Source organism: Scyliorhinus canicula, chromosome 6 (genome assembly GCF_902713615.1).
Source record: "Scyliorhinus canicula chromosome 6, sScyCan1.1, whole genome shotgun sequence".
NCBI classification, from domain to species: Eukaryota; Metazoa; Chordata; class Chondrichthyes; order Carcharhiniformes; family Scyliorhinidae; genus Scyliorhinus; species Scyliorhinus canicula.
Window position 1 is genome coordinate 189,414,565 of NC_052151.1, and position 19,816 is coordinate 189,434,380.

Sequence of the window (19,816 nt, forward strand, 5' to 3'; positions counted from 1 at the left end):
GGAGCAGTGAGATCTTAGCTCTGAGACCGGAGAATTGGATTACCTTAGCAGAAGAAATAACTCAGGGCTGTAAGTTACTGCAATCACAGGAGGATTTCAAAGGTACTTGGGGGAGGGGGTCGGAGAAAAGAATGAGCAAGCATACTCTGCAGTTTCAGCATCACTTGCTGTAATAGCATAAGCAAACATTCATTTATCTCAAGCTTCTACAAAAAAAAACTAAGATTGGAATGCACTTTCCATTGACTTAGACAATGATCAGGGATTGATAATAACTTTACACAGATGAAAACAAAGCTTTAGTGCTCATCATTTCAGGAATTTGCACATACTCATGATTACAACAGATTATCTGCATTTGCTAGGATATGTACATTTTTCATTTATATATTAAACACATATCATGTTCAAATATTAGGGGGCGTGAATTAAATATTAAGTTTGGTGCAACTTCTAAACACAAAGACAGAAAGATAGAAAAAGAAATGTACATTTATATTAATACAAGCGGCCCGAGACTATTAAATACTTCACTGCCAATGAAGTATTTTTGAATTATAGTCATTATTGCAAACTCAGCAGCCAATCTGCACACACAGCAATGAGATAAGTAGCCAGATAATTTGGATTTAGTTGTTTTGGTTGAGGGAAATATGTTAGCCAGGACACCGGAAAAACCACAACTCTATTTCAAATAGTGTCAAGAAATCTTTTATAACATCTGAGGGGGCAGAAGGGTCTAGTTTAAACATCTCATCTGAACAATCAGACTTCCAATAATGAGGCACTTGCTCAATATTGCACTGTAGTTTCAGTCTAGAATAGTAGGTCAAGTCTCTGGATTAGGGTATGAAGCCTTGATCTCCTAGTTCAGAGGCACATTTGAGCCATGGTACAAGGACTTGAGCAAGTTGCCAGCAGAGGCCATTCAAATAGATAATATACATAAGAGTCCAGGGACAGCTAGACCCAAGGTAAGATTACAATCCACAAGAAATACAGGTCTGACCGAATATTACAGGAGACAAATTTCCTATGTTGTTAAACTCAGGCAGCCTGATCACATTTTTCAGTCAACAGCAACCTGTATTTATATAGTACCCTCAACACATGAAATTCATCCCGGGTGCTTCACAAGAGCATTGCAGGTTGAGCATCCCTTATCCGAAATTCCAAAAATTGAAAAATTCTGAAATCTGCACTTCGAGCACAGTGCAGTTCCCAACGCATACCACATATGCACAGTTCCCAATGTGCTCCACACATGCACAGCTCCCAACGCATACCACACATGCACAGTTCCCAATGTGCTCCACACATGCACAGTTCCCAATGTGCTCCACACATGCACAGCTCCCAACGCATACCACACATGCACAGTTCCCAACACATACCACAGTTCCCAAAGCATACCACACATGCAGTTCCCAATGTGCTCCACACATGCATAGTTCCCAATGTGCTCCACACATGCACAGTTCCCAATGTGCTCCACACATGCAGTTCCCAATGTGCTCCACACATGCACAGCTCCCAACGCATAACACACATGCACAGTTCCCAACACATACCACAGTTCCCAAAGCATACCACACATGCAGTTCCCAATGTGCTCCACACATGCACAGCTCCCAACGCATACCACACATGCACAGTTCCCAAAGCATACCACACATGCACAGTTCCCAATGTGCTCCACACATGCATAGTTCCCAATGTGCTCCACACATGCACAGTTCCCAATGTGCTCCACACATGCACAGTTCCCAATGTGCTCCACACATGCACAGTTCCCAATGTGCTCCACACATGCACAGTTCCCAATGTGCTCCACACATGCACAGTTCCCAATGTGCTCCACACATGCACAGTTCCCAATGTGCTCCACACATGCACAGTTTCCAGCGCATACCACACATGCGCAGTTCCAAACGTGCGCCACACATGCGCAGTTCCCAACACATACGACACATGCACAGTTCCAAAATCCGATTCACACTTGGCCCCAAGCATTTCGGATAAGGGATTTGAAGCCTGTATAAAACTAAATTTGACACCAAGCTATATAAGGCAATATTAGCACAGATAAACCAAAACCTTGGTTGACGAAGTAGGTTTTAAGGAAAGAGTGGAGTCGATGGAATTTAAGATGGCGACTGTCCTACAGTTAGCCTAACATTTTTAATTTGGGGAAATTTCTACTCTTCAATATTGTAAATTAGACAAGCAGTCCAACAATGGAGGGATTGAGACAGTGCGGTAGAGTTGAGTGTTGTCAGCATACATGCTGAAATTAATGCTGCTTTTTTCAGATAACGCCTCCGACATGCGGAGTGGCAATAGGAGGAAGTCAAGGGTGAAGGAGCAGAAATATAAAACCATTGCAGGTGATTCTCTGGCTATGATTAGAAAGATAAAAATAGAACTAGCCGCGTGTAGTCCCACCCATCTGGATGGGGTGGAGGGGGGTCAGCTTCATGTATAGATACTTGTATGAATAGATCTTTAACTTGGCTGTTCCTTCCTGCCCCCTCTGCTTCTGCATTTGCTTTCTTTTTCAAACTTGCCCATCTACAAGTTTTTTCCCATTTCCCAGGGCAATCTCATGCACCCTTCTGCCTAACAAGTGGTGAAACTCATTATATGTAGCAAGTGGATTTGATTGCAAAGGCAGGCTGGAACCTATAGCTCCAACCATAGTGATTTAAAAGAATGGTCTCATCTCCTGGGCTACTAGGAGTTTTTGACAGATTACTGATTGATTCAGACCTATTTGTTCTCCCATGGCAATGTTGATGGGTTGCTGCATGCTACAAATCATCGAGCAGAGGAATATCACCATTCAACTAAGCTACACAATCATTTCCAAAAGAAAAAAACCTACTGAAGTAATCATTCACAAAGAAAAAGCTGAACAAAGATACAAGAATAAGACTAAATTGACTGCTGCTGCTCAAGGCTTTACACATGCTAAAGATTACCGAGTGCAGTTTGTAGACAGAACAGTTTCTAGACCCTTTTCTAGTTTATGACTTGTGCCGTAAAATGTTTTATAATAGGTGCTACCAACTCCCGTAGATCAGAGTGGAGACTAATGGCTTCAATGCTTCTGTTTTACAGAAAAAGCACTGGGTGGTTGAGTTGTGTGAATCTGTAAAAATCACTTCAAAGTTTCAAATAGACTTGAATTTGTTCTAGTGTTACAATTCACACCGTCTCCTTTTGTGCATTACCTTTGGGTCCCAACCGTATGCTAATGTTTTCCATTTACAAATGTCATTGTTATTGGTCGACTGGTCAAAAATCTTGATGAAATACTTGATAATCAACATCAGTAACATCTGGACATCATCACCTTCTGTTTGTGGGCCTCTGCTGTGCACAAATTGCCTACCACCTTTCCTACAGTGACTACACTAACTTAATTGGCCGTAGAGTGCTGTGAGACAGCCGGCCGTTGGGAAATGCAGCATAAAAATACAAGCTTTCTTTTTCTACAATCTGCTTTTCAACTCTGAAAAAGCATGCACAAAGTAGAATACAGTTATTTTCTCTGACAATTAGAGTTACAGCATCCTCCCCATTTAATTGGGCTTCCATTGACAGTAAACATTTCAAACGGTTTACATATTGTAAGACATCTGCAAAACGCCCAAGTTAGCAATCATAGAATTTACAGTGCAGAAGGAGGCCATTCGGCCCACCGAGTCTGCACCAGCCCTTGTAAAGAGCGCCCTACTTAAACCCACGGCTCACCCTATCTTCATAACCCAGTAACCCCACCCAACCATTTTTTGACACGAAGGGCAATTTATTATGGCCAATCCACCTAACCTGCACATCTTTGGATTGTGGGAGGAAACCGGAGCACCCGGAGGAAACCCATGCAGACACGGGGAGAAAGTGCAGACTCCGCACAGACAGTGACCCAAACCAGGAATCAAACCTGGGACCCTGGAGCTGTGAAGCAACTGTGCTACCGAGCAATATTCTTTGTCCTTTTTCAAAAGACATGAACCACGTCAATGATGATCTCATTCTTACAGTGCGAGGTTAACTACTCTGCAGTACAGCAGACAGTTCATTCATTGCTGGCTTCTATAAATAAATTGGAAGAAGTATTTGATATATTAAATACGCAAATTGTCTTAACATGCAAATAAAATATCTGACTTCTTGTCATTGGCATTGTATGATCTATCACTGAAACTTACAGCACAGGTGCTGCCATTCGGCCCATTTTACCACTGCCGATTCTTTCGAACAGCAATGATGTTTAGTCCCACATCTATGTTTTTTATTGTCCATAACCCATTAAGTTGTTTATCATCAACTACCTATCCAACTTGGTTTTTAAATTATTTAGGAAATCACTTCCACCAATTTTTCAGATAGCATATTTAAGATCCTGACAATTCTAAGTGGCAAATTCCTCATCTTCTGTCTAGATCTTTTGCCAACAGTTGCTTATCTATGGTTTCTACTTATTAGCTCACTTGCTGGAGGGACCTACCTTTCTGTATCTACTCTATAGAATCCCTACAGTGCAGAAGGAGGCCATTCGGCCCATCGAGTCTGCACCGACCCTCTAAAAGCACAGCCTCCCTCGGGTCATGCCACCACCCTATCCCCATAACACAGTAATTCCACTTTGGGACACAAAGGGGCAAAAAATCTAACCTGCACATCTTTGGACTGTGGGAGGAAGCCGGAGCACTCAGAGGAAACCCACGCAGACACGGGAAGAAAGTGCAAACTCCACCCAGTCATCCAGAGCCAACATTGAACCCGGGTCCCTTGCACTGTGAGCCAGTAGTGCTAACCACTGTGCCACACATATAAAAACCTCAAGTTGAAAACCTCTACCAGATCACCTCTTTACCTTTCCGGTTTCAAAGAGAACCATTCTAACTTTTTTTTTTGAAATAATTTTTATTGAAAAATTTTGAATTTATACAACAATAACGCACCATAGTAAAATACCAAAAATAACAATAATATTAGCAATCATAAACATTCGCCCCACCTACATGAACAACACAGCATATTAACAACGCAAATTAACACAATATAAAGTTACAGAATAGAAACTACAATAAGCAGCCCCCCCCGGGTTGTTGCTGCTATTGACCAAGATACCTATCTTTGAGCCAGGAAGACCAGAAAAGGCTGCCATCGTTTATAGAACCCTTGTATTGATCCTCTCAGGGCAAATTTGACCCTTTCCAATTTTATAAATCCCGCCATTTCACTGATCCAGGTCTCCACACTTGGGGGCCTCGCATCCTTCCACTGCAGCAAGATCCTTCGTTGGGCTACTAGGGACGCAAAGGCCAGGACACCGGCCTCTTTCGCCTCCTGCACTCCCGGCTCTACCGCAACTCCAAAAATCGCTAGTCCCCACCCTGGTTTGACCCTGGATCCAACCACCCTCGACACCGTCCCCGCCACCCCCTTCCAGAATTCTTCCAGTGCTGAGCATGCCCAAAACATATGGGCGTGGTTCACTGGACTCCCCGAACATCTGGTGCACCTGTCCTCACCCCCAAAGAACCTACTCATCCTAGTCCCGGACATGTGGGCCCGGTGCAGCACCTTAAATTGGATGAGACTAAGCCTCGCACATGAGGAGGAAGAGTTGACTCTCTCCAAGGCATCCGCCCAAGTCCCGTCCTCTATCTGCTCCCCGAGTTCCTCCTCCCATTTAGCCTTCAGCTCCTCCACTGACGACTCCTCCACCTCCTGCATTACCTTATAGATGTCAGACACCTTCCTCTCTCTGACCCACACCCCCGAAAGCACTCTGTCCATCGTCCCCCACGAGGGCAGCAAAGGGAACTCCCCTACCTGTCGCCTAGCAAACGCCTTTACCTGCAAGTATCTGAACATGTTCCCTTGGGGAAGCCCAAATTTATCTTCCAGTTCCCCCAGGCCCGCAAACCTCCCGCCAATAAACAGGTCCCTCAATTTACTGATGCCCGCCCTTTGCCACCCCCTAAATCCCCCATCCTTGTTCCCCGGGATGAACCGATGGTTGCCACCCAGTGGAGCCTCCATCGAGCCCCTTGTTTCCCCCCGATGCCGTCTCCACTGTCCCCAGATTCTTAGGGTCGCCGCCACCACCGGGCTCGTGGTAAACCTCTTAGGGGAGAGCGGCAACGGCGCCGTTACCATGGCACCCAGGCTCGTACCTCTACATGACGCCATCTCCATTCTTTTCCACGCCACCCCTCCCCCCTCCATCACCCATTTACGCACCATTGACACATTGGCCGCCCAATAGTAACCCAGAAGGTTGGACAGTGCCAGCCCGCCTCTATACCTCCCTCGCTCCAGGAACACCCTCTTCACTCTCGGAGTCCCATGTGCCCACACAAAGCTCAAAATACTGCTAGTCACTCTCCTAAAGAAGGCCCTGGGGATAAAGATGGGCAGGCACTGAAAGAGGAACAAGAACCTCGGAGCACTGTCATTTTGACGGACTGTACCCTCCCCGCCAACGGCAATGGCAGCATGTCCCACCTCTTGAACTCCTCCTCCATCTGATCTACAAGTCTGGTGAAATTATATTTGTGAAAAGTCCCCCAGTCCCTGGCCACCTGCACCCCCAGGTACCTAAAGCTCTCCCCTGCCCGCCTAAGCGGGAGCCTACCAATTCCTTCCTCCTGGTCTCCAGGGTGCACCACAACCACCTCACTCTTGCCTAAATTTAGTTTATAACCTGAAAAGGTCCCAAACTCAGCTAGCAGCTCCATCACCCCCGGCATCCCTCCCACCGGGTCCACCACATACAGTAACAGGTCATCGGCATACAATGACACCCTATGTTCCTCCCCACCTCGCACCAAACCTCTCCACCTCTCTGAATCCCTCAACGCCATCGCCAGCGGCTCGATTGCCAGTGCAAACAACAAGGGGGACAGGGGGCAACCCTGCCTGGTCCCTCGGTATAGCCGGAAGTACTCCGACCTCCCCCCATTCGTGGCCACGCACACCATCGGGGCCTCATATAGCAGCCTTACCCATCTAATGAACCCTTCACCAAATCCAAACCTCCCCAACATCTCCCATAGGTACCCCCACTCCACTCTATCGAGGGCCTTCTCCGCATTCAGCGCCACCACTATCTCTGCCTTCCCCTCAATCGCCGGCATCATGATGACATTCAACAATCTCCGCACATTCGTGTTCAGCTGCCTTCCCTTCACAAAACCTGTCTGGTCCTCGTGCACAACCCCTGGCACACAGGGGGCAGGATTTTTGCCAGCACCTTGGCATCCACGTTGAGGAGAGATATGGGCCTGTATGAACCACACTGCTGGGGGTCCTTGTCCCTCTTTAAAATTAACGAGATCAGCGCCCGCGACATCGTCGGGGGCAAAGTCCCCCCTTCCCACGCTTTATTGAGTGTCCGCACCAGCAAGGGGCCCACTAGGTCCACAAACTTTTTATAAAATTCCACCGGGAACCCATCCGGCCCTGGTGCCTTCCCTGACTGCATCTGCCCGATCCCCTTAACTAGCTCCTCCAGCTCAATCGGCGCACCCAACCCCTTCACCAGCTCCTCCTGCACCTTCGGGAAAGAAAGCCCGTCGAGGAACCTCTCCATTCCCCTCCTCTCCCCCGTTGGCTCCGACCGGTACAGGTCCCCGTAAAAGTCCTTGAAGACCTCATTCACCTCTACCCCCTTCCGCACCACATTCCCACTCTTGTCTCTCACTCCAGCAATTTCCTTCGCCACATCCCGCTTGTGGAGCTGATGAGCCAGCATCCTACTCGCCTTTTCACCATGTTCGTACACTGCCCCTTGTGCCTTCCTCCACTGTGCCTCCGCCTTTCTAGTGGTCAGCAAATCAAATTTAGCCTGCAGGCTGCGCCTCTCCCCCAACAGTCCCTCCTCTGGTGCCTCTGCGTACCTCCTGTCTACCTCCAGCATCTTTCCCACCAGTCTATCCCTCTCACTCCTCTCCCTGTGTGCCCGGATGGATATCAGCTCCCCATGAATCACTGCCTTCAGGGCCTCCCAGACCACCCCCACCTGAACCTCCCCCATATCACTCACCTCGAGGTACCCCTCAATACTTGCCCGGACCCTCCTACACACCTCCTCCTCTGCCAACAACCCCACATCCAACCGCCACAACGGGCGCTGGTCCCGCACCTCCCCCATCTCCAACTCTATCCAATGCGGAGCGTGGTCGGAGATTGCAATGGCCGAATACTCGGCCTCCTCCACTCTCGGAATCAGTCCCCTACTCACCACAAAGAAGTCTATCCGAGAATAGACCCTCTGTACGTGGGAGAAGAAAGAGTACTCGCGTGCCCTCGGCCTCACAAACCTCCATGGATCCACCCCACCCATCTGGTCCATAAACCCTCTCAGTACCTTGGCCGCCGCCGGCCTCCTACCCGTCCTAGAGCTGGACCGATCCAGTAAAGGATCCAACACCGTATTGAAGTCACCCCCATGATCAGACCTCCCGCCTCCAGATCCGGGACCCGTCCCAACATACGCCTCATAAAGCCCGCATCATCCCAATTTGGGGCATACACACTAGCAACCTTCTCTCCTTGTAGCCTGCCCCTAACCATAACATACTTAACCCCCTTATCCGCCACCACCTCTGATGCCTCAAACAACACATTTTTCCCCACCAGAATCGCCACTCCCCGGTTCTTCACATCCAACCCAGAGTGGAAAACCTACCCCACCCATCCCTTCCTCAGACGGACCTGGTCCGCCACCCTCAGGTGGGTCTCCTGAAGCATTGCCACATCCGCCTTTAGCCCCTTCAGATGAGCAAGTACCCTCGACCGTTTCACCGGCCCATTCAATCCTCTCGCATCCCAGGTGACCAACCGAATCAGAGGGCGTCCCGCCCCCCTCCCCCGTCGACGAGCCATAGCCCGTCGACTGCCCGCCCCAGGCCAGCACCCCCTGCCCAACCCAGTCCCCACAGCGACAACACCTCACCTCTGTCCCCCAAGCCCCCACCAGCTCCTTCCTGACCCTACCACCAGCAACCCGGTATTCCCCTTTCCGACCCTCCCCTCCAGGTTAGGAACCCTCCCAGCCGCGAACCGTCCTCCACTGTACTTCCGTGGGTCAGCTAACTTCTGCTGACCCCGGAAACTCCCGCCAATAACCCGACCCCTCCCAAAGTGGGATCATCCCCCAATCTACCCCTCCTCCAGGCACCGCTCCAGCGCGGGGAAGAACCAGTTAAGGCCCCGCCTCCCCCCGTCATAGTCTTCGCCCCCCCCAGCGCGGGAAACCAGAGGAAAGCCCGCGCTTTCGCACTGCCCCACCACACCCTTCTGACGCAGTTCCCAAATACCAGCCCCACTCCATACCCCCAACCCAACATAGAATACAACAAACCCCCCCAACCCTCCCCAAAAGATACAAAACTCAAACATTGCCCCACAGCAAAAAAAATAACAGAACAACACCCCCATAAATAACCATATCAAAATTGCAAAAGTAGAAAAAAAACAAAAAAAAAAGAACACAGCAACAGTAGAAACCAGCAATAAAGCATTACAACCGACCCCGCAACCCCCAACCCCTAGTTCAAGTCCAGTTTCTCCGTCCGCACAAAGGCCCACGCCTCCTCTGGGGAATCGAAATAATAATGCCGGTCCGAATAAGTTACCCACAGGTGCGCGGGCTGCAACATTCCGAACTTTATCTTTTTCCTGTAAAGCACCTCTTTCGTCCGATTAAATCCGGACCACCGCTTAGCCACCTCCGCACTCCAATCCTGGTAGATCCGTACTACCCCATTCTCCCAATTGCTGCTCTTCACCTTCTTGGCCCAGCGCAGCACACACTCCCGATCACTGAACCGGTGGAACCTCACCAGCACCGCACGCGGGGGTTCATTCTCCTTAGGCCTCCTGGCCAGTACTCTGTGTGCTCCCTCCAGCTCCAAGGGCTGATGGAAAGACCCGGCCCCCACTAGCGAGTTCAGCATTGTAGCCACGTAGCTCGTCGGGTCCGACCCCTCTAGCCCCTCCGCAAGGCCCAAGATCCGCAGGTTTTTCCGCTTCATGCGGTGATCAAGCTCCTCGAAGCGTTCCTGCCACTTCTTGTGGAGTGCCTCGTGCCCCTCCACCTTACTCACGAGGATCCCGGCCTCCTCCTCTCGTTCGGTGGCCTGCGTCTGCAACTCCTTGATGGCAGCACCCTGGGTCGTCTGAATCTCCAACAGCTTTCTGTTCGTTTCCTGCAGAGAGCTCAGTACCTCAGCCTTGAAGTCTGTAAAACAGCGCAGGAGAGCAGCTTGTTACTCCTGGGCCCACTGCTTCCACTCCTCTGGAGCTCCGCCGGCCGCCATCTTGGATTCCTTCCCCTGTTTTTTCTGGGGAGCTGCTGCCGTTTTTTCCCCCTTTCCACTCCGAGTTCGAGTCATGGACTGCGGGGAAAGTCGATCAGCACACCGTCTCCCACCGGGAGACGTCGAAGAATTTCCGTTTTGGGCTCGAAAAAGAGCCGAAAAGTCCGTTTAAAACGGGAGCTCCCAAATGTGTGGCTTCCTACGTCATCGCCGCCACCGGAAGTCCCATTCTAACATTTTTAACTTCTGCACCCACTCTAAAGCCATTGAAGTGTGGTGCCCAGAACTGTACACAATACTGCAGCTGAGGTCTTATTTAAGTTCTAACAAAGCTGGCATCAAAGCACTGACACAACCTGCTGGTCTGATGACACTGGAATTCAAATTTGATATTCTGCATGCAAGTGCAATTGGCAAGCATCTGTGCAAATTGGAAAGCAAGAAATAAAGAACCCTGTCCCTCTTCACATCTGAAGCATACCCCATCATGGAGTTAAGAATGGACCCGAGTGCAGATGTCGATCTCGACAGCATTGGCCTTTTCATCCTTTCTACTAAACAAGAAAGTGTCGAACATTGCCATAGTTTGCTGACAGTTGTGCCGCTGGCCGGGGGGGGGGGGGGGGGGGGGGGGGGGGGGGCTACTACCAGGGCGGGGGAGAGTGGCAGGGGTGGCCAGGAGATGGGCTGTGGGGGAGAGTGAGTTCTCCCAGTGAGCCAGAGAAAACACAGCAAAGAGTGAGTTTGGGAATTCAAAGCTGGGATGGGAGGAGGTGCTTTTTATCCGTGGTAGGTGACTGGTAAGTAGTTTTTCTTTTCATTTGTCTTTTCCTTTATTTTTTCTTTCATTTTTTTGGAATTGTAGTTGTATAAGTTTACCTAAGGTTTAGGACATGGCAGGAGATCTCAGTCATGCTCTTCGTGTGCGATGTGGGAGCTCAGGGACATGTGCCCTGTTCCTGGCTCCTTCACGTGCTTTTTGAAGTATTTCACCATCTACAAAGCATTTTGAGGTGTTCTGCGGTTGTGTGAGGCGCTATAGAAATGTGAGTTTCTCATTTTTCAGTGGAGGAAGAGACGTCAATATGAATCAGAGAGTATTGCAGCACGAAAGGCCAGCCGACCGACCATGTGAAAGATCTAGCGATCCCCTCTTTGTCCCGTTCTCTTGCCTTATTCCTCCACTCTTGAAATCTTATTTCAGGCACTTAGTCATTATGGATTCCAATTAACTTCAGTCAAGAATCGCACATCTCTCTCTGTTCATTGGATAATGATTTTAAAACAGATGTCTACTATTGATGAAATTAAGTGCCTGAATCTGATGGAGAGTAGAAAGGATGAGAACTGGAGTAAGAAATCCCATCAGTTTACCGAGCCCATCAGTTTTGTTTGCTGCCACTCATTTGTGCTGACTCTCGCCTAAAGTCTCAGAGCTTAAGGATAGGACAAATATAGCCATTTTACAGATTGTGGCTTGAATATTGGATACTTTTTAATCCCCTGCTTAAAAAAATATTTAGAATTTTAAACTAAGGTTATGGTGGGAGCCATCATAGTATGTTCAGTATCGTGCACGAGTAATTATCTCGTTAAGAACAACTAAACTTTCTAATCCCAATTTTTAAACAGTAAAACTTTCACTACAATTGCCCCTGCACTTCAACATTGGCATTTGAGGAAAAATAATGGAGTACTGGCGACTTATGAAAAAGTAAGGTTATCCATAGCATTTTAAAATTTTGATTACACATCCAATATTGCAGATCAGAAGACAGAACTGAGGGGAGGGAGGGTTACAAGTGAAAAGGAAAATGAAAAGCTCAGCTAAACAGTAGGAAAAAAAAAATCTACATTTGAAGTTCTCAATTCCAAAGGAAATTCAACTGTGAGAAACAAATAGCAGAATCGATGGAGTTTAGGATGGTGCATATAAGGCATCAGGGATTCACAAACTTTTTGCAGATCTGTATAACTACCTTGATTTGTTTGCAATTTCTTTTTGTAATTTCGACATCAGAAAGTAGCACATATTTCTGAACAGAAATCTTGAACTCAGGGTAAGTACATTATTTTATAAATACTCGCGTTTAGAAGGTACTGGGCGAAATTCTCCCCCCCCCCACGACGGGTGGGAGAATAGGGGGAGGGCCTTCCCGACTTTTTTGACGCCCTCCCGCTATTCTCCCCCCCCCCCCCGCCGAAATCCCGACAAGAATCGCTGCCGCCGTTTTTTTAGCCGGCAGCGATTCTCAGCTGTTAGAAGGGCCGAAGTCCCAGCCCTTTACGACCTTTTTACGAACGGCAAACACACCTGGTCCTGCCGTTCGTAAAAACGTCGTGACAAACTCGCAAAAAATAACCATGGCACCGATTGGCACGGCAGTACCACGGCCGTGCCAAGGGTGCCATGGGCCCGTGATCGGTGGGCACCGATCGCGGGCAGCGGGCCCGATGCCCGCGCACTATTTGTCCTTCCGCCGCCCCGCAGTATCAATACGCGGGGCGGCTGAGGGGCAACCCGGCCCGCGCATGCGCGGGTTTCGCGCAAAACGCGATGACGTCACCCGCGCATGCGCGGGTGGAGTCTTCCCACCTGCGCATGCGCGGCTGACGTCATATGACGCGTCAGCCGGCGCTAACTCCGGCAAGCGGGCTTAACGATTTTCGTTAAGCCCGACTTGTCGGAGCCTCCGACGTCGGGCTGCTAGCCCCGACGGGGGACCAGAATCGGTCCCCTGTCGGGAAGGGGCGCGCTGCCGTAAAACCCGCCCGGGTTTTACGGCAGTTTTACGATTTCTCCCGTTTTGGGAGAATTTCGCCCACTGTGTTTGAATTGGGTCCACGTTTGATCCCAGACTGTTTTGGAAGCTTGTCATAGGCTCTCATCCTCTATTCCTCCTTCCCAATCATAGGAGCGCTTGCCATGTTATAAAACAAACTGATGATTGTCTTCTGTAGTCAAACACACTTGGTGCATTGCCTTTTTTAAAAATTGTATTTGATGGTGACTGCTTCTTTCAGTGACCATGTACAATTTACCCATCAATGAATCCTACCCCCTCTACAATACCAGTAGTGCACCAATACATTGGAGCTGTGCTTTTAAAAATAGCATTAGAAGAACCTTTTCAACACACATATGACCTTCCTCCTTTCCCAGGCTACCCAGATTTCAGTATTTGTCTTGAAGTTGTAAAATCATTTGAAAAGATTAATTAACTTACACAATGTGAAGTAATTGACTGAACAAGAGTTTAAGTCTTGAATTGGCAAGAGGTGTCATGGAGCACGTGAATGGCAGCAATAACCTGGAGAGAGCATCCAGGAATACTGGGCCGAAAATACATTTCAAACACTTTACATTGTGGGGTTGGAAGCTACATTTTACAGAATGCTGATACCTTTCCTTCATGGATGTTTGTTTTTTTGGAAACATCTCCAATTAGGCTGCAATCTGTATTATGCACTGCAGATGCTGCATTGAAACATTTGCATCAATTTTTATTACCGTAAGGCATTTCAAAGTAAATTTCAGGTGTTTGTTTATGCAACTCCGATGGTAACAGATGGCAAGTTCTATCAGCGCAGGTTCACATTTTCTTTGATCTTGCCAATATTTTAAAATCAAAGTTTCTTCTTTCCAGCTCACCCTCACACACCCAGTCTGAGGGGGACGCCTAGCAAGTTCCTACACAATGGGCAGTGACAATCTTGTTTCATGCTGAGCTGATGAGAAGCAGGTTTTTTATTAGTCAGGCAATATCTTAAATGGGAAGCAGTGAAATATTCTCTGTAACCCCACATCAATTTACAAAAAAAAAATCAAACCAGCACCAACTTACAAAAACAGGAAATTAACAAGCATTCCATCAGTTTTGCCAAATTACTAAGGAAGCAGTACATTAAGAGTTAGGTGATAATGAGTGACATTACGGATTGGAGCTGAACACTGAACCCATTCCTTCAAAACAAAGTTTTCGTCGTCAGTCCCTCAAAAAGAGGATGCCGTTTGCCAGGATTGATCATGTGTCTCGTCTGGTGAGTCATCCTGAAGCCACAAGTCTTTGGGAAAAGAGTTGTCCTGAGGAAAGGGGGAGAGGGGTCTTCTCAAGACAAGTTTCTGCTTCCTCTCCTGCCATTTTTGTTGCTTCGCTGCAGCAGAATTTAGGCAGACAGTGTTGACTTGCGTTGCGGCTTGCTGGATGAGGCACTGGCATGGTTTGTGGCAAGTTCCTCCCATGCACAAATGAGAGGACACCCTGAAGTCCTTTGGCAGATGACCCAAGTATCACTGCAGTATAGAAGGGTGGTAACAACAACAGCGTGCAGACTAAAGCCTTTGTCCCTTTATGGAGAATCTCTGTTGTCAAAGACCCTGTTGTGCAACCTATGGAAGGCTGGCACCGCAAATTGTGTGTTTGATCTCCTCTTTGCCTTTGGGAAAGGTGGCTGCCAAGATCTTGTAAAAGTCTTTCCCATCGATAATAATAGCTGGAGACGAGATGGTTTCCCAGGAGAGGGTTGGAGGATGATTCTGGTCTTGATTTGAGCGAGAGGTCAACCCTTCTGTATGTGGTATTGAGGAGATTGACGGCATTCTAAATGTTCTTTCGAGTGCGGTCCATAATAGAACATAGAACAGTACAGCACAGAACAGGCCCTTCGGCCCTCGATGTTGTGCCGAGCAATGATCACCCTACTCAAACCCACGCATCCACCCTATACCCGTAACCCAACAACCCCCCCCTTAACCTTACTTTTTAGGACACTACGGGCAATTTAGCATGGCCAATCCACATAGCTTGATTTAGCTGCATATAAACATAATAGCATTAAATTTGAAAGTTAAAATTAATCGAACTCTTAGTTCCAGACCAACACTGCTGCAGAGAATAGCTACATCACTGCAGTGTGTGAAGGAGGCATCAGGCACCCTCCATACAATGGGGAAATACCATTATATAATTCTAAAGCCCCGTCATTGGTATTGTGACTGATCTGCCAGATATTCAGGTTCCAATCGAGAAGCAACAAATGCTTGACTGGATCTAATTTGCAAATAGATTGGACAAAAGGATGAACGGATGCCCTGACTAAGGACCCAAAAATAGAATTGCAGATTTAGAACTTTTTGAGACTTTGAAGTCGGACAGAATCTGTGGAGAGAGAAGGGAGCTAACATTTCGAGTCTGGATGACCTCTTGTCAAATGCTGTCAGACCTGCTGTGATTGTCCAGTGTTCACTGTTTGTTATACAGGTGCGCACACATGTTATAGGCAAGGGATTGTGCTGAGAAAATTCTGTAAGTATGGGTATACACGAGTGCAACATGCTAATTGTGCTGTCACCAGTAATTTTTCTCATATAAACCATGGGTCCAGAAAATTGCTTAGGTAACTTCGATCCTTAATTTTTGAAAAACATTCAATGGCCTTCTTGTTCAGTAATATGGAAATAGGGTCTTTCAAATGACTGAACTGCCAACTGACCCGTTCCCCTTCCTGCAGTTCGCTCCCTTCTCTCTCCACAGATGCTGCCAGACCTTAGGTGAATGCCCAGTGTTTTCTGTTTTTGTTTCATACTCCAGCATCCACAATAATTTGCTTTTATCCTTCTCAAATGCTTCACCGCTACAATGCTGCAGCTGAGTAGACCTGCAGTGGTCTGATTATACTGTTTCTTATCCAGTAGTAGGCAGATTTTTATCCTGCAATGGTTTATTTTCCCGCAACCACATTGTTACATCTTCTTAGTCTCCTTAGGATCTATTCTTGATCTCCCCTATTTATTTGCGTGCTGCGCCTTGGCACAATTATCCAAAAATATATCAGCAGCTATACGATCACAGATGACATCCAGTTCTACTTCAAAATCATCTTCACCCAGTCCTGGGTGAACTTCAATTCAACACTGAAAGACCAAAGAGATCATCTCTGGCCCCGACAATCTCCGTTCTCTGGCCACCGCCTTCAGGTGAATTAGACCACATTGGCATCCTATTTGGCCTGCATGCCTTAAATCAGAGTTTCCCTCCTAGTCACGTACAACCCTATTTTATTGCTTTTTTGCTTGGCCCATCCCTGAGATGTTTAAGAGTCAACCATACTGCTGTGAATCTGGAGTCACTGCTGTGGACCTGGGGACCAAGTAAGGATGTCAGATTTCCTTCCCTAACGGACATTAGTGAACCAGATGGGTTTCTACGACGATCAACATTGGTTCATCATCATTAGACTTTTAATTCCAGATTTTTTCATTGAATTCAAATTTCACCATCTGCCATGGTGGGATTTGAACCTAGGTCCCCAAAGTATTTCGCTGGGTCTCTGGATTACTTGCCCTGTGACAATACCACTATGCCACCGCCTCCTCATGTTCCTTCACTGTCACTGGAACTCCAGGAACTAAGCACTGCGAGCATACCTACACCAGAATTCCTTTAGCAGTTCAGGAAAGTGGTTCATCACCAGTTTCTTAAGGACAATTTAAGGATGGAAAATAAGTGCTGGCTGAGGCAGTGAGGTTCAAATCTCATGAATGAATATGAAATTAAAACAAACAGCTACGGCCTGGTGCTTCCCCATGTACAAGGAAGGCAAAACCAGTTGTAGTTGTCTGCTTCTTAAAAGTGGCTGTGGAGAGGGCGGCACCGTGGCGCAGTGGTTAGCACTGCTGCCTCTCGGCACCGAGGACTCGGGTTCGATCCCAGTCCCGGGTCACTGTCCGTGCAGAGTTTGCACTTCTCCACGTGTCTGCGTGGGTCTCAGCCCACCAGCCAAAGATGTGCAGGTTAGGCGAATTGGACCTGCTAAATTGCCCCTTAATTTTAAAAAAAAACACGTTGCCATGGAGAAGTCCTGGGGCGAGAATGTATCTCTCGGCTGCATGATCTGGGAGAACAGAAAAATTCTGCTCAAATAATAAAAGCGGGGAAAAAAATTTCAGGTCTGCCTGCATCAAAGTTTTTTACTATATTGGCCGTCTCCAGGAGTCAAAGCTTAACGACGTACTCAGTCGGCCCACCAATTCAAATTAGCTGCTCAGCCTTTACATCAAAAGTGGACAACCACACACTTTACACTGGAAAAGAAATCTGCTATAACTTGCCCTGCCACAAGTATGGTAAGTAAAGAAAATCCAAAATGCTTCAAAATTATGAAACATAAATAGTCAGCACAATTCTGAGCTTGTCAAGTGAATAAAACCAAGCCTGGAACAGGAAACCTGCAAACATGCTCCCTTCTCCACTGCTGCTTCCCCGCCCCCTCCAAAAAACAAATTGGGGAAACATAGCAAATTTTACCTGATGTAAGTGTGTGTCCGATGGTGGAAGAGGATTGGAAACCATAGGGCCAAAAATATCAAGGTCATCATTCAAGCTTGTACCTGAAGTGCTGCTGCCGTTAGCAATAGGAGTTTCAATAGGAGTATCTAGATGGGAGAAAAGCAGACAGTGTAAGACGACCAATGTACAACAGAGAATAGACTTTTCAGGCTGCTTATAACATCTGCTGGAAAGTAAAACGGAGTAACCTATTGGTTGCTTGGTATAAGAGAAGTCACTTCAAAATGCTAACATTTGAAAATAGGATTACATTAATACTTATTTAGTTTGGTTTAGAGAGCCACTCCTTACCCTGATAATTCAATGCTGTAGTTCTATTGAGCTTGCATGAGTTTTAGTCAGGAGCCTGGTCACAAAATAGGCTTGATGGTGGAGCATGACACAACCAGCTATGGAGCCTGAGGTAGGATGTGTTTCTGCTGATTACAACTGATCAGAGCCTTTGCTGGGGACTGATAATTGTATGATCCACAAATGCACAACACTATTTTTTTTAAAATCCTCTTCAAGGGAAGCCTAACATCAGACACCGAAGGATGCAAATCAGAGCCCGTTACTTTGGCAAAGGGAGCTCTTTTAGCTGCCTGGCATTGCAAAAAGAAATACCAACAGTTCTGAAGCTGAACTGGTATCAGCAACAGATTTAACGTCTCTAAATGTCAAAGACCAGGAAAAGTTAATAGATACAGTATTACTTATTGACAAAGTATTTGCAGCCAACAGTACAAAACCCAAGCCTTCATTCTTAAATACCATTGCCATTATAAGAAAAGTTAACAAATTCTTGAATTTACATGATATTCAAATATTCAATGATACACGAAGATTAAAAGTAGAATCCCCAATCGGGCATTTAACAAAACACAGGAGATATTGGGCTGGATTCTCCGCCCCCCCCCCGCCTCGTGTTTCTCGGTGGTGTGCTGTTCACAGGTGGCAGGGTTCTCTACTCCCACTGCTTGTCAATGGGATTTCCCTTGAAGCCACCCCACGCCTCTGGGAACTCTGCAGACGGGGAAGCGCTGCTGGTGGGAACAGAGAAATCCCATGGACGAAGGATTCCGGCCATTATTTATATCCTTCCTTAAATGAGACCAAAGCAGCACACATTATTCGAGATGTTGTCTCACCAACACCCTGTATAGCTGAAGCATAACATCCTTATTAAATTCTTCTCATAATAAAGAAAAGGTGCGCGCGTAGACGCCTTCTGTGGATGAATTAAAGATAAATGGCAGCAGCTAAGAGAAATGTATGCCATGGAGCACCATTGCCAGAACACAACCCTGTTTGGCCCCACTGCAGATCTGAATCGCTTCCGATGTTGCCCCGTCATAGTTGACCGTACCCCTCATGTTGTCACATTGAGCAACTTCAGGAAGCAATCAATTTTCTCCAACAAAATAAATAGGCCACCTCCATTCACACGGTCTAATGCCTCAGTGAGACTGGTTCTGGCAATGATGGAACCATCAATTCACGAGACACGTGCTTTAAGATATGAAAAGTGGTTTTAATCTACTTACTACAGAGCTAGCCTGTTACCCGTTGAACTCTCGATGAACTGCAGGCTGGCTCTGGACAAGGGTATTTATACAGTAGTCCAGGGGGAGGAGTTGTGGGTGGAGCCAAGGGTGGAGCCCTTACAAACTCCTGAGCATTCCCAGAGCTACTCCCCCTAGTGGTCGGATAACGCTACTGCGCTTACAATGGTATTGGTAAATAGTGTGTGAATTAGTAAGTTACATTCACCACAGGCAATGTGTAGATGTCTGATTCATTCATGGCATTTGTTTTGCAGCTACTGGAATCAGATGTACATGACATAGATGGGGCTGTTTAGCACAGGGCTAAATCGCTGGCTTTGAAAGCAGGCCAGCAGCACGGTTCGATTCCCGTAACAGCCTCCCCGAACAGGCGCCGGAATGTGGCGACTAGGGGCTTTTCACAGTAACTTCATTTGAAGCCTACTTGTGACAATAAGCGATTTTCATTTCATTTCATTTCAATTGTACATCTTCCAGTTCTAAAACCACACTGGGATTTGGGGTGATGCATTCAACCAGGATCTGCAGGCTGACAAGGACAACAAAATCTTTTTCCACGATGTCCAGCAGGAGGATGCCG

At 47.2% G+C, this 19,816-nt stretch overlaps 1 protein-coding gene across 5 annotated transcripts in view; it reads right to left on the bottom strand.

Annotated features, from left to right (window-relative positions):
• The window catches only part of smap1 (small ArfGAP 1), a 329,292-nt gene that overhangs the window by 39,813 nt on the left and 269,663 nt on the right, over positions 1–19,816 (bottom strand). For all 5 annotated transcript variants that reach the window (XM_038800670.1, XM_038800673.1, XM_038800671.1 and 2 more), the window contains one exon: positions 17,648–17,775. In XM_038800670.1, the coding sequence (XP_038656598.1) occupies positions 17,648–17,775 (128 nt within the window). The remainder of the gene's footprint in view (positions 1–17,647; positions 17,776–19,816) is intronic.